The sequence below is a fragment of the Pseudophryne corroboree genome, chromosome 7 (assembly GCF_028390025.1).
Source record: "Pseudophryne corroboree isolate aPseCor3 chromosome 7, aPseCor3.hap2, whole genome shotgun sequence".
NCBI classification, from domain to species: Eukaryota; Metazoa; Chordata; class Amphibia; order Anura; family Myobatrachidae; genus Pseudophryne; species Pseudophryne corroboree.
In genome coordinates, this window is record NC_086450.1 from 413495874 (window position 1) to 413511320 (window position 15447).

Below are 15447 nucleotides of genomic sequence, written 5' to 3' on the forward strand. Positions count from 1 at the left end.
TATAGGGACTGTGGCTGCTGTCAGGAATGGAGGGATCGGAGCTACAGTATCTGCTGCCGGTTCTCTGTGACACATTAGTGTGATACTAAATATTTGCAGTTACCGCCCGAAAATGGGTGTTTTCGGGTAGTAAGCGACAAATATTCAATGATAAATGGGCCCCTTTTTGAGAAAGTCCTCTCTGGGTCTTGCAGGACAAGTGTATTGAAGTATTTGTAGTCGCAGTATTGCTTTGGTAACGGACGGTGCTGGGGTTCTGCTTGCAGGACAGCTGCGGAGGAGGCTGCACAGTAGATCTGTGCTCCGTGTGGTGGGAATTCTCCGGTTGTACCGACCTCTGCGTTGTGTCAGCAAGTGAGTCTTCTGTCTGTCTTTGGAGACCCCTGGCAGAAGGAAAATGGGATTGTGCTCACACCTGGAATTTTATAGAGGTAAGTTGGTCAGAACAATAAGTAATATATCGGTATATGCGGAATATTAGCTGTACACAGGAGCGTTGTCTTTTGTGTGCGGGACCAGACACCTGACCCTTGTGTTTTGATTCTAGATGCCAGTTATCCAGATTCTTCCTTTATCCCAAGAGAAGAACATTGCGTGTGTTGCTCTGGGGAATCTAGACATTTTGGAAATTTGGTAAGATCACAACTCAAACAAAACTGCGTTGAAATGAGAACTATTTGTAAAGATACAATAGTGACACCTGCAGATTATAAAGTGCAACTACCAAAAATACTGCGCATAACAACCTTTGCTATCATAACATACTGTTCTGTTAGTATAACTCCCCATGTCTTCAACCAGTGTGAGCGGCTGCACCATGGTGTAAGATCACATTACTACTGTCTGTCTGTACAGTAATAATATATATTACCACAGGTGCACTTGCTACATTAGTACAACATGGAGGTTATCACAGTAGTTCGAGTGTGCACTCATCACGTTAACATCAGCGCTGTTCAACATCTGTGTAAGTTGGTGGTACTGCCACTTTGGATATACCTGTTTTGCTCTGTAATGTTGCACAGGGTGCTGTTTTCACATCCAGAGAGCCAGAGGTGGGAGAAGCAGCTGGTCAAATGCGGGAACATCAAGACTGCCCAGGGCTTGTCCAGGTACCGGGTGGTCTGCAGCAGCGGAGTGGCAGATGGTCAAGTGGTGGAACTCTGGCAGCTGTCAGAGGGAGGAAGGTGAGGGAGTCACTTTCACACATATGTACAGTATGTATTTAGAATATATCTATCTGTTATCAGAGAATGAGAACCAGCATAAAAGGGCTATTCAGTTTTGTGTGCATTTAGAGAAAAGGCGCAGCGTAACAACCAACATCGTCGACTTTGCCTAACACCCCATAGAGACGGGCAGAAAAATGGTAGGAGATGTTGGACAAATGTTATATATCATAAACTTCACAACCTAACATCGCACAAAATTGTTATTCCCTCCAAAGAGCCCAAATGATAAATCCTCATTTTTAATTATTTCACATAGCAAATTGACCCAGCAGTTAATTTCAGTCTGTGATAGGCTGTGAGACTGTTGGGTGCGAGCTGACTCCTGCAAGCTCTTCTTGTGGCCAACCCGCACTGTGAATTACATTTGCAATTCAATGCCAAACTTGCATAGATTTTTCAGAGGGAATTCTCATTTTGTGTGCACAGTTCCTGAGCAGGTGAAGAGGTAGGGAAATATCTTTGAGGTAAAAATGTCAGGACACAATACAGAACCTCTGGTACTCCCTTTCCATTGAATAATCATACACTTGAAGGGTTCAAATAGCCTAATGCCAGCTCCAATATGCAATTGCTGGGGAGCTGGTCAGCACATATAAACATACATGTGGTGGTGTTGTATGTAATATATGTGCTGGTTGCCTTATCCGGGGATCAGCAGCAGCTGCTGTGTATATCACTGACCTGCCGCTGCTGCACGGGAGACATCACTCCGCTTGTCATGCCAGTGTACATAGAGCCTGTAACAATCCCAGGTGATGTGCCGCCGAACATCACCGTAATGTGCAACTGCGCACGTATTTGCCTGATGCGGTTGGCGGAAGTTGGCTACAACTGATCCCATTACAGCAGCTGATTATTCCTGTACGGGCAGGAGCATTCATTGCTTACATATGACGCCGCTGTACACAGCGGGCTCTACTCACACACAGGTGGGGTCATTAATGTAATTGGGCATATGTGTTGATGACATTTAGGCTACACAAACCACTGCCCTGGGCAACATTATTACCCCAGAGGAAAGTCTATTACATACGGGAACTAAACTCTAGGTTATATTGCTATGTGAATTAGTTTAATAAAGAGGACATAGGTGGTCATTCCGAGTTGATCGCTAGCTGCATTTGTTCGCAGCGATCACGCTAAAAAACCTCAGTTCTGCGCATGCGGGATGTACTGGCACAACGAACGATGCAGTTTTGCACAGGGTCTAGCGATGTATTTCAGTCGCACTGCTTGCCGCAGTGTGATTGACATGAAGTGGGCGTTTCTGGGTGGCAACTGACTGTTTTCAGGGAGTGTTCGGAAAAACGCAGGCGTGGCAGGGCGAATGCAGGGCGGGTGTGTGACGTCAAATCCGGAACTGAACAGTCTGAAGTGATCGCAAGCGCTGAGTAGGTTTTGAGCTACTCTGAAACTGCACAAAAAATGTTTGCAGGTGCTCTGCGATAAAAACGTTTGCACTTCTGCTAAGCTAAAATACACTCCCAGTGGGCGGCGGCATAGCGTTTGCACGGCTGCTAAAAACTGCTAGTGAGCGATCAACTCGTAATGACCCCCATAGTACATAGACTCCATGTGTTGGTGGAAATCCTTCCCACTCTGTGGACAAGGGTAAGCCCTATATTAATATGTTTGGATTATGCACAAGATCTCTATTGTGTATTACAGATGTGTCGTCTTACATCTTTGCTCTATGTGCTACAAGTCGCGTTACACATAACGCGTGAGTGCCGTGAGACTCGGTAGCGCAGAGCATCTTTTTTTTGCATTTTTTTCTGACTTAGATGCAACGTAATGTAATAGGACGCACAAGCAGCTTCTGCTGATTAAAATAATATGCAGCATGCCCATATTCTGTTTGGGACTGCGACTGGATTTGCATACAAAATGCTCTGCTACAGTGGTTTCATGGAAACACTAACGTGGCGGATGCAGATACAGACGCAATTTTGTATTTTCGCGGGAAAAACGCAAAAAGACATTTGGCGCTATTGAGTCCTGTCACGGCATGGCGCGACTTCAAGGGCTGTTTAGCCAGACTGGAGCAAGGATGTAAGAGGACACATCTGTATTTGCTGCCCTTAATGTTTTTAAAGGAAATCACAGTAAAATCTCCTTATTTGTGGGTGATATGTGGCGCTCGTGCAGTTTGTGGGCTACAGTTGCCGTGTTGCCCCGTTGCAGTATAGTCAGGGAACAGCTGAGATGTCACATCTCTGGTTCAGTATAGAGGCTGGCAGTAACTTGTTTGTATCTTCCTGCAGTACGGTGGGGTCTCTTACACTGATGGCCCCCACAGGCAGCTTTCTAGCCTTCTCTGAGGTGGAGGGAGAGAGGAACGCTCTTGTTGGATCCACAGTGGACAATAATCTGGTCGTCTGGTGAGCCTGGCCTTTTATCGATATACCCATACAAGTTTCTGCTGTTTATTTCAGGGGAATGAAACCTGCAGCACTTCAGATGCTGAGCAACTACACATCTCAGCATGCCCTGCCACAGTTTTGCTGTTAGGGCATGGAAAACTGTGTCAGGGCATGTTAGAGTGTGTAGTTTCCCAGTAACTTGAGTGGCACAGGTAGCCTACTCCTGATTTATTGTATGGACGAGTGGTCATTGATGTGCTTCTTGTTTGGCTTTACAGGAACTCCGTGACTGGACATCTGTTGAGTGTTATTTATATTGGGGATCTCTGCTCCGACGTCATTTCTCTCCATGCAACATCTGACTCGGTGAGCAGCCTCCCCTATGCCCCCGTCCTCCACTCTACTCCCATTCCTTCCCTCTGCTCCCAATTTCTCCCCTCTACTCCCGTCCTTCCCCTCTGCCCCCGTGCTCTCCACTACTCCCGTCCACCCCACTGTTCCCATCATTCCTACTGCTCTCGTCTTCCGCTCTGCTCCCGTCCTTCCCCTCTGCCCCATCCTTCCCCTATGCTCCCGTGCTCTCCACTACTCCTGTCCACCCCACTGCTCCTATCCCCACCCTCTGATCCCATCATTCCTACTGCTCTCGTCTTCCGCTCTGCTCCCGTCCTTCCCCTCTGCCCCATCCTTCCCCTATGCTCCCGTGCTCTCCACTACTCCCGTCCACCCCACTGTTCCCATCATTCCTACTGCTCTCGTCTTCCGCTCTGCTCCTGTCCTTCCCCTCTGCCTCATCCTTCCCCTATGCTCCCGTGCTCTCCACTACTCCTGTCCACCCCACTGCTCCCATCCTCACCCTCTGATCCCATCATTCCTACTGCTTTCGTCTTCCACTCTGCTCCCGTCCTCCCCTCTGCTCCCAATTTCTCCCCTCTGCTCCCGTCCTTCCCCCCTGCTCCCGTCCTCCCCTCTGCTCCCAATTTCTCCCCTCTGCTCCTGTCCTTCCCCTCTGCCCCAGTGCTCGCCACTGCTCCCGTCCACCCCACTGCTCTCGTCCTCCGCACTGCTCCCATCCTCACCCTCTGATCCCATCATTCCTATTGCTCTCGTCTTCCGCTCTGCTCCTGTCCTTCCCCTCTGCCCCAGTGCTCGCCACTGCTCCCGTCCACCCCACTGCTCTCGTCCTCCGCACTGCTCCCATCCTCACCCTCTGATCCCATCATTCCTATTGCTCTCGTCTTCCGCTTTGCTCCCGTCTTTCCCCTCTGCCCCAATCCTTTTGCCCCAGTGCTCGCCACTGCTCCCGTCTACCCCACTGCTCTCGTCCTCCGCACTGCTCACATCCTCACCCTCTGATCCCATCATTCCTACTGCTCTCGTCTTCCCCTCTGCCCCCGTCCTTCCCCTCTGCCCCAGTCCTCACCACTTCTCCCATCATTCCTACTGCTCCCATTCCTCCCCACTTCTCTCTATTTGTAGAAAGAGAAGACTAACCGAGTATTATTCTGTTGTTCCTTTCCTGCCAGGGTCTGTTGTTTTTGGTCGTGGGCAGCCTATTCAGCAAAGACTGCGAGGCCACTGGCAGCTGTATATTCAGCCTTATCACTGCCAATGCCCGGGAAGGTGCCAGTGCTCTCATTATGTCCTATATCATCCCAGGGAGACTCAATAGCAGGTACCAAGTTTTTGTGGACTTTATTTGCAGCGTAAACTGTCATACAAAGTTAGATTATCTGTATATGTGTACTGTACGTCTACACGCTGAAACCTATTCAGCTAGCATTCTTTTGAGAATTTTTTAAGGTCTCTTTTATATGTGAATTTACGTAATGCATAGGAGTAGGTTGTAAGATTAAAATATGAAAGACAGGGGCAGTTTAAGAGATGACAGGGCCTGTGTGCAGACGCCGTACAGGCTCCCTCCTCTCTGGCAGAGTCTACTGCACATGTTCAGGTCTCCTGGAATGTGGCGCTGACCCTATTTCCTGGAGATTTCTGCTGCTCTGCAGCTTCGGCCAACATAGGACTCTGTAGAGGTAGAATATAATTATATGGGTGCAGTGTGGGCCCCACTGGAGCCAAGAGCCTATATACATGGCATTATACTGTAGGTACACCAATGATGAAAGCAGAGTTTAGTATAAAGTCATGTGTGCTATTCTGTATGTTTTCTATTAACTGGTATTCATGCAGCTGATATTTATGGTGAATAAACTGATTTTAATTTTTCTCTGACGTCCTAAGTGGATGCTGGGGACTCCGTCAGGACCATGGGGATTAGCGGCTCCGCAGGAGACAGGGCACAAAAGTAAAAGCTTTAGGATCAGGTGGTGTGCACTGGCTCCTCCCCCTATGACCCTCCTCCAAGCCTCAGTTAGATTTTTGTGCCCGGCCGAGAAGGGTGCAATCTATGAGGCTCTCCTAAAGAGCTGCTTAGAGTAAAAGTTTTTTAGGTTTTTTATTTTCAGTGAGTCCTGCTGGCAACAGGCTCACTGCTACGAGGGACTTAGGGGAGAGAAGTGAACTCACCTGCGTGCAGGATGGATTGGCTTCTTAGGCTACTGGACACCATTAGCTCCAGAGGGAGTCGGAACACAGGTCTCACCCTGGGGTTCGTCCCGGAGCCGCGCCGCCGACCCCCCTTGCAGATGCCGAAAAGTGAAGGTCCAGAAACGGCGGCAGAAGACTCTTCAGTCTTCATAAGGTAGCGCACAGCACTGCAGCTGTGCGCCATTGTTGTCAGCACACTTCATAGCAGCGGTCACTGAGGGTGCATGGCGCTGGGGGGGGGGGCGCCCTGGGCAGCAATGATAGTACCTTATTCTGGCTAAAAATACATCACATATAGCCCCTGGGGGCTATATGGATGTATTTAACCCCTGCCAGGTCTCAGAAAAACGGGAGAAGAAGCCCGCCGAAAAGTGGGCGGGGCCTATTCTCCTCAGCACACAGCGCCATTTTCCCTCACAGAAATGCTGGTGGGAAGGCTCCCAGGCTCTCCCCTGCACTGCACTACAGAAACAGGGTTAAAACAGAGAGGGGGGGCACTTATTTGGCGATATGTATATATATATTAAAATGCTATAAGGGAAAAACACTTACATAAAGGTTGTCCCTGTATAATTATAGCGTTTTTGGTGTGTGCTGGCAAACTCTCCCTCTGTCTCCCCAAAGGGCTAGTGGGGTCCTGTCCTCTATCAGAGCATTCCCTGTGTGTGTGCTGTGTGTCGGTACGTGTGTGTCGACATGTATGAGGACGATGTTGGTGAGGAGGCGGAGCAATTGCCTGAAATGGTGATGTCACTCTCTAGGGAGTCGACACCGGAATGGATGGCTTATTTAAGGAATTACGTGATAATGTCAACACGCTGCAAGGTCGGTTGACGACATGAGACGGCCGGCAAACAAATTAGTACCTGTCCAGGCGTCTCAAACACCGTCAGGGGCTGTAAAACGCTCATTTACCTCAGTCGGTCGACACAGACACGGACACTGACTCCAGTGTCGACGGTGAAGAAACAAACGTATTTTCCTTTAGGGCCACACGTTACATGTTAAGGGCAATGAAGGAGGTGTTACATATTTCTGATACTACAAGTACCACAAGAAGGGTATTATGTGGGGTGTGAAAAAACTACCTGTAGTTTTTCCTGAATCAGATAAATTAAATGAAGTGTGTGATGATGCGTGGGTTTCCCCCGATAGAAAATTATTGGAGGTATACCCTTTCCCGCCAGAAGTTAGGGCGCGTTGGGAAACACCCTTTAGGGTGGATAAGGCGCTCACACGCTTATCAAAACAAGTGGCGGTACCGTCTCCAGATAGGGCCGCCCTCAAGGAGCCAGCTGAGAGGCTGGAAAATATCCTAAAAAAGTATATACACACATACTGGTGTTATACTGCGACCAGCGATCGCCTCAGCCTGGATGTGCAGCGCTGGGGTGGCTTGGTCGGATTCCCTGACTGAAAATATTGATACCCTTGACAGGGACAGTATTTTATTGACTATAGAGCATTTAAAGGATGCATTTCTATATATGCGAGATGCACAGAGGGATATTTGCACTCTGGCATCAAGAGTAAGTGCGATGTCCATATCTGCCAGAAGATGTTTATGGACACGACAGTGGTCAGGTGATGCAGATTCCAAACGGCACATGGAAGTATTGCCGTATAAAGGGGAGGAGTTATTTGGGGTCGGTCCATCGGACCTGGTGGCCTCGGCAACAGCTGGAAAATCCACCTTTTTTACCCCAAATCACATCTCAGCAGAAAAAGACACCGTCTTTTCAGCCTCAGTCCTTTCGTCCCCATAAGGGCAAGCGGGCAAAAGGCCAGTCATATCTGCCCAGGGATAGAGGAAAGGGAAGAAGACTGCAGCAGGCAGCCCATTCCCAGGAACAGAAGCCTTCCACAGCTTCTGCCAAGTCCTCAGCATGACGCTGGGGCCGTACAAGCGGACTCAAGTGCGGTGGGGGGTCGTCTCAAGAGTTTCAGCGCGTAGTGGGCTCACTCGCAAGTGGACCCCTGGATCCTACAAGTAGTATCCCAGGGGTACAGACTGGAGATTCGAGACGTCTCCCCCTCGCAGGCTCCTGATGTCTGCTTTACCAACGTCTTCCTCCGACAGGGAGGCAGTATTGGAAACAATTCACAAGCTGTATTCCCAGCAGGTGATAATCAAAGTACCCCTCCTACAACAAGGAAAGGGGTATTATTCCACACTATATTGTGGTACTGAAGCCAGACGGCTCGGTGAGACCTATTCTAAATGGGAAATCTTTGAACACTTACATACAAAGGTTCAAATCAAGATGGAGTCACTCAGAGCAGTGATAGCGAACCAGGAAGAAGGGGACTATATGGTGTCCCTGGACATCAAGGATGCTTACCTCCATGTCCAAAATTGCCCTTCTCACCAAGGGTACCTCAGGTTCGTGGTACGGAACTGTCACTATCAGTTTCAGACGCTGCCGTTTGGATTGTCCACGGCACCCCGGGTCTTTACCAAAGTAATGGCCGAAATTATGATCTTCTTCAAAGAAAAGGCGTCTTAATTATCCCTTACTTGGACGATCTCCTGATAAGGGCAAGGTCCAGAGAACAGTTGGAAGTCGGAGTAGCACTATCTCAAGTAGTTCTACGACAGCACGGGTGGATTCTAAATATCCAAAATCGCAGTCGTTTCCGACGACACGTCTGCTGTTCCTAGGGATGGTTCTGGACACAGTCCAGAAAAAGGTGTTTCTCCCGGAGGAGAAAGCCAGGGAGTTATCCGAGCTAGTCAGGAACCTCCTAAAACCAGGAAAAGTGTCAGTGCATCATTGCACAAGAGTCCTGGGAAAAATGGTGGCTTATTACGAAGCAATTCCATTCGGCAGATTCCACGCAAGAACTTTTCAGTGGGATCTGCTGGACAAATGGTCCGGATCGCATTTTCAGATGCATCAGCGGATAACCCTATCTCCAAGGACAAGGGTGTCTCTCCTGTGGTGGTTACAGAGTGCTCATCTTCTAGAGGGCCGCAGATTCGGCATTCAGGATTGGATGCTGGTGACCACGGAGGCCAGCCTGAGAGGCTGGGGAGCAGTCACACAGGGAAAAAATTTCCAGGGAGTGTGATCAAGTCTGGAGATTTTTCTCCACATAAATATACTGGAGCTAAGGGCAATTTACAATGCTCTAAGCTTAGCAAGACCTCTGCTTCAAGGTCAGCCGGTATTGATCCAGTGGGACAACATCACGGCAGTCGCCCACGTAAACAGACAGGGCGGCACAAGAAGCAGGAGGGCAATGGCAGAAACTGCAAGGATTTTTTGCTGGGCGGAAAATCATGTGATAGCACTGTCAGCAGTGTTCATTCCGGGAGTGGACAACTGGGAAGCAGACTTCCTCAGCAGGCACAACCTCCACCCGGGAGAGTGGGGACTTCATCGGGAAGTCTTCCACATGATTGTGAACCGTTGGAAAAGACCAAAGGTGGACATGATGGCGTTCCGCCTGAACAAAAATCTGGACAAGTATTGCGCCAGGTCAAAAGACCCTCAGGCAATAGCTGTGGACGTTCTGGTAACACCGTGGGTGTACCAGTCGGTGTATGTCTTCCCTCCTCTGCTTCTCATACCCAAGGTATTGAGAATTATAAGACGTAGAGGAGTAAGAACTATACTCGTGGCTCCGGATTGGCCAAGAAGGACTTGGTACCCGGAACTTCAATAGATGCTCACAGAGGACTCATGGCCTCTGCCGCTAAGAAGGGACTTGCTTCAGCAAGTACCATGTCTGTTCCAAGACTTACCGCGGCTGCGTTTGACGGCATGGCGGTTGAACGCCGGATCCTAAGGGAAAAAGGCATTCCGGAAGAGGTCATTCCTACCCTGGTCATAGCCAGGAAGGAGGTGACCGCACAACATTATCACCACATGTGGCGAAAATATGTTGCGTGGTGTGAGGCCAGGAAGGCCCCATGAAGAAATTTCAACTCGGTCGTTTCCTGCATTTCCTGAAAACAGGAGTGTCTATGGCCTCAAATTGGGGTCTATTAAGGTTCAAATTTCGGCCCTGTCGATTTTCTTCCAGAAAGAATTGGCTTCAGTTCCTGAAGTCCAGAAGTTTGTCAAGGGAGTACTGCATATACAACCCCCTTTTGTGCCTCCAGTGGCACTGTGGGATCTCAACGTAGTTCTGGGATTCCTAAAATCACATTGGTTTAAACCGCTCAAATCTGTGGATTTGAAATATCTCACAGGGAAAGTGACCATGCTGTTGGCCCTGGCCTCGGCCAGGCGAGTGTCAGAATTGGCGGCGTTTGTCTCAAAAAAGCCCATATCTGATTGTCCATTCGGACAGGGCAGAGCTGCGGACTCATCCCCAGTTTCTCCCTAAGGTGGTGTCAGTGTTTCACCCGAACCAGCTTATTGTGGTACCTGCGGCTACTAGGGACTTGGAGGACTCCAAGTTGCTAGATGTTGTCAGGGCCCTGAAAATATGGTTTCCAGGACGGCTGGAGTCAGGAAAACTGACTTGCTGTTATCCTGTATGCACCCAACAAACTGGGTGCTCTTGCTTCTAAGCAGACGATTGCTAGTTGGATGTGTAGTACAATTCAGCTTGCACATTCTGTGGCAGGCCTGCCACAGCCAAAATATGTAAATGCCCATTCCACAAGGAAGGTGGGCTCATCTTGGGCGGCTGCCCGAGGGGTCTCGGCTTTACAACTTTGCCGAGCTGATACTTGGTCAGGGGCACACCCTGACTGAGGAGGACCTGGAGTTCTCTCATTCGGTGCTGCAGAGTCATCCGCACTCTCCCGCCCGTTTGGGAGCTTTGGTATAATCCCCATGGTCCTGACGGAGTCCCCAGCATCCACTTAGGACGTCAGAGAAAATAAGAATTTACTTACCGATAATTCTATTTCTCGTAGTCCGTAGTGGATGCTGGGCGCCCATCCCAAGTGCGGATTGTCTGCAAAACTTGTACATAGTTATTGTTACAAAAATCGGGTTATTATTGTTGTGAGCCATCTTTTCAGATGCTCCGCTGTTATCATGCTGTTAACTGGGTTCAGATCACAGGTTGTACAGTGTGATTGGTGTGGCTGGTATGAGTCTTACCCGGGATTCAAAATCCTTCCTTATTGTGTACGCTCGTCCGGGCACAGTATCCTAACTGAGGCTTGGAGGAGGGTCATAGGGGGAGGAGCCAGTGCACACCACCTGATCCTAAAGCTTTTACTTTTGTGCCCTGTCTCCTGCGGAGCCGCTAATCCCCATGGTCCTGACGGAGTCCCCAGCATCCACTACGGACTACGAGAAATAGAATTATCGGTAAGTAAATTCTTATTTTTTGTATGGATCTAGGTACCTAGAAGGAGATGTGAAAGAGCAAAGCGCAGCAGCAGTATTGACTTGTGGAAGCATTGCACTATGGGATTTACCCAGAAGTCATTGCTCTACCATGCTCGCCCCCAGCTCAGATACACCATGGAGCCTGGTACGATGGTGCCACAGACCTTCGTGTTTGCTGACGGGACGGAAAGATGGAACTATCTTTGTCTATGAGTATACAGCCCACCAATCAAACAAAACAAGAGATGACCTTGGAGAAGTCGTGTAATGGAGGAAAATTGCTGGGCTTGCTAGATCAAGTGTGAGATAAACCCAATGGAATGCACACAGATGACCAGGGAAACTAAGAAAGACATAAATAATGCTTAGTATTCCTGTCACCTACAAAGAGTGGAGGCAGCCATTTTGTGCATTGGTAAAGTATTGCCAGACTGCAGCCTTTCCCTTCACTGGGAGCAAATCTCAGTAATTGAGGTCTGATGCATGTAGTGCCCCATACCTCAATGATATCTGACTTCTAGAGGGGAGAGCTTGCTAAATATTGCATCAGTTCATACTATGGCTGCTTCTACTGTGTATAGGCATTACTTTTACAGTCTTTACAGTTACTGCCATATAAAATTGATGCTATCGGCAGAAATGTCCTGTTCCTGATACATTGGGGCAGATGTATTAACGTGGAGAATGGATAAAGCAGTGATAAGTGCAAGGTGATAATGCACCAACCAATCACCTCCTAACTGTCATTTTTCAAATCCGTAATGATTGGCTGGTGCGTTATCACCTTGCACTTATCACTGCTTTATCCCTTCTCCAGGTTAATACATCTGCCCCAATGTGGTTGCTGATAGGAAATGCATAAGCCATTAGAACAGGCCTGGCCAACCTGTGGCAGGTGTGAAACTACACATCCCAGCATGCCTTGCCACAGTTTTAGCAATTCTTAATAGCATAACAATGGTATGGCATGCTGAGACAAGTTTCACAACAGCCGGAGAGCCACAGGTTGGCCAGGCCTACATTAAAATTACCAAATATATATATATAAATGGCACTCGGTGCTGTAACAGTTGGAAATATGTTGTCTTAAAAACAGTTATGTTCCAAATATTATTATTTATTAAAGGACAATCAGACCTAAAATACATGTAGTAAAAACACAAAATAAGCTGCTCTTAACAATAAAAACAAAAATGAAAATTTAAATATATTTTATTTATTTATTTTTCATAAGATTCAGGAACATAGTTTTGAAAGAGCTGTCATGAGAACATTGGACTTCCTTCTTATAGCTATATTGCTTATGTAAAGCAACATCAGGCAATTAAGTGTATATTGTAGTGTTCTGCATGTATATGGGACAGTTATGTGATGCTACTGTGTCCGGCAGTATCCCTATGTCATCACTGAGGAGAGTCTGCCATTGCTTATAGAGGCCATGTCTGTGCTCTCATGCGGAGTAGTCTGAGAGGAATCCTACTCACATGTGACCTTTTCTAACAGTATAGTAAATGACGGCTTTGGTTTGCTGTAGCTGCCACGCACTGCATGCTGGGAGATAATGAACTAAAGAATAGAAGTAAAATATACATTTTTAATGGCAATCTCTTTTAATTACGGTTTCTCTTACGTCCTAGAGGATGCTGGGGACTCCAAAAGGACCATGGGGTATAGACGGGATCCGCAGGAGACATGGGCACACTATAAGACTTTGAATGGGTGTGAACTGGCTCCTCCCTCTATGCCCCTCCTACAGACCTCAGTTAGATTGTGTGCCCAGAGAGACTGGACACACACTAGGGGAGCTCTCCTGAGTTTCTCTGAAAAGACTTTATGTTAGGTTTTTTATTTTCAGAGAGACCTGCTGGCTACAGGCTCACTGCTTCGTGGGGAGAGAAGTCAGACCTACTTCTTCTGAGTTAAGGGCTCTGCTTCTTAGGCTACTGGACACCATTAGCTCCAGAGGGTTCGATCACTTGGTGCGCCTAGCTGCTTGTACCCGGAGCCGCGCCATCAACCCCCTCACAGAAGCCAGAAGAAAGAAGCCGGGTGAGTATACAGAAGACAGAAGACTTCAGTGACGGCAGAAGACTTCAGTAACGGAGGTACAGCGCAGTCAATTGGTGCTATATATATATTATTTCTCTAACGTCCTAGTGGATGCTGGGGACTCCGTAAGGACCATGGGGAATAGCGGCTCCGCAGGAGACTGGGCACAGCTAAGAAAGAATTAGGACTACCTGGTGTGCACTGGCTCCTCCCACTATGACCCTCCTCCAGTTAGAATCCTGTGCCCGGCCGAGCTGGATGCACACTAGGGGCTCTCCTGAGCTCCTAGAAAGAAAGTATATGTTAGGTTTTTTATTTTACAGTGAGATCTGCTGGCAACAGACTCACTGCAGCGAGGGACTAAGGGGAGAAGAAGCGAACCTACCTAACTGGTGGTAGCTTGGGCTTCTTAGGCTACTGGACACCATTAGCTCCAGAGGGATCGACCGCATGGAACCGGCCATTGGTGTTCGGTCCCGGAGCCGCGCCGCCGGCCCCCTTACAGAGCCAGAAGCAAGAAGAAATCCGGAAAATCGGCGGCAGAAGACATCAGTCTTCACCAAGGTAGCGCACAGCACTGCAGCTGTGCGCCATTGCTCCTCATACACACTTCACACTCCGGTCACTGAGGGTGCAGGGCGCTGGGGGGGGGGGGGCGCGCCCTGAGAAGCAATAAATACACCTTGGCTGGCAAATATATCACAATATATAGCCCCAGAGGCTATATATGTGATAAATACCCCTGCCAGAATCCATAAAAAAGCGGGAGAAAAGTCAGCGAAAAAGAGGCGGAGCTATCTCCCTCAGCACACTGGCGCCATTTTCTCTTCACAGTGCAGCTGGAAGACAGCTCCCCAGGCTCTCCCCTGTAGTTTTCAGGCTCAAAGGGTTAAAACGAGAGGGGGGGGCACTAAATTTAGGTGCAATATTGTTTATACAAGCAGCTATTGGGGGAAAAATCACTCAGTTATAGTGTTATTCCCTGCATTATATAGCGCTCTGGTGTGTGCTGGCATACTCTCTCTCTGTCTCCCCAAAGGACTTTGTGGGGTCCTGTCCTCAGTCAGAGCATTCCCTGTGTGTGTGCTGTGTGTCGGTACGGCTGTGTCGACATGTGGGATGAGGAAGGTCACGTGGAGGTGGAGCAGAGGCCGATAAATGGGATGTCGTCCCCTGTGGGGCCGACACCAGAGTGGATGGATAGGTGGAAGGTATTAAACGACAATATCAACTCCTTACAAGGCTGGATGACGTAAAACAGCTGTGGGACAGCCGGCTTCTCAGCCCGCGCCTGCCCAGGCGTCTCAAAGGCCATCAGGGGCTCAAAAAAGGAGCCTGCTGATAAAAAGCAGGAGACTATCCTGAAGTCTGTATATACACACTCAGGTTATATACTGAGACCTGCAATCGCCTCAGCATAAATAGTGCTGCTGCAGCGTGGTCTGATACCCTGTCAGATAATATTAATACTCTAAGACAGGGAAAATAGTTTGCTAACATAGAGCATATTAAAGACGTTGTCTTATATATAAAGGATGCACAGAGGGATATTTGCCGGCTGGCATCCAGAATTAATGCAATGTCCATTCTGCCAGGAGGGTATTAGAAACCCGGCAGTGGACAGGTGATGCTGCCTATAAAAGGCACATGGAGACAGGTGCGGTAGGGGCGCGTCTCGGGAACTTCAGGGACCAGTGGGTTTGCCCACAGGTGGATCCCTAGGTTCTGCAAATAGTATCACAGGGATACAGGCTGGAGTTCGAGGCGACTCCCCCTCGCCGTTACCTCACCTCAGCCTTGCCTGCTGCCCTCGGAGAAAGGTAGTACTGGCGGCAATTCACAAGCTGCACTTCCAGCAGGTGAAATCTAGGTACCCCTCCTTCAACAAGGCCGGGGTTACTATTCCAAAATGTTGTGGTACCGAAACCAGACGGTTCGGTGAGACCCATTCTAAAA

The 15447-nt window shown here is 48.6% G+C and overlaps 1 protein-coding gene across 4 annotated transcripts in view; it reads left to right on the forward strand.

Moving 5' to 3' along the window:
- The window catches only part of PALB2 (partner and localizer of BRCA2), a 61886-nt gene extending 49238 nt beyond the window's left edge, over positions 1 to 12648 (forward strand). For all 4 annotated transcript variants that reach the window (XM_063934734.1, XM_063934731.1, XM_063934733.1 and 1 more), the window contains 7 exons: positions 267 to 431; positions 548 to 633; positions 1026 to 1187; positions 3497 to 3613; positions 3874 to 3961; positions 5122 to 5270; positions 11455 to 12648. In XM_063934734.1, coding sequence (XP_063790804.1) covers positions 267 to 431; positions 548 to 633; positions 1026 to 1187; positions 3497 to 3613; positions 3874 to 3961; positions 5122 to 5270; positions 11455 to 11710 — 1023 coding nt within the window. In that variant the 3' untranslated portion in view covers positions 11711 to 12648. The remainder of the gene's footprint in view (positions 1 to 266; positions 432 to 547; positions 634 to 1025; positions 1188 to 3496; positions 3614 to 3873; positions 3962 to 5121; positions 5271 to 11454) is intronic.
- Positions 12649 to 15447: the final 2799 nt, after the last annotated feature.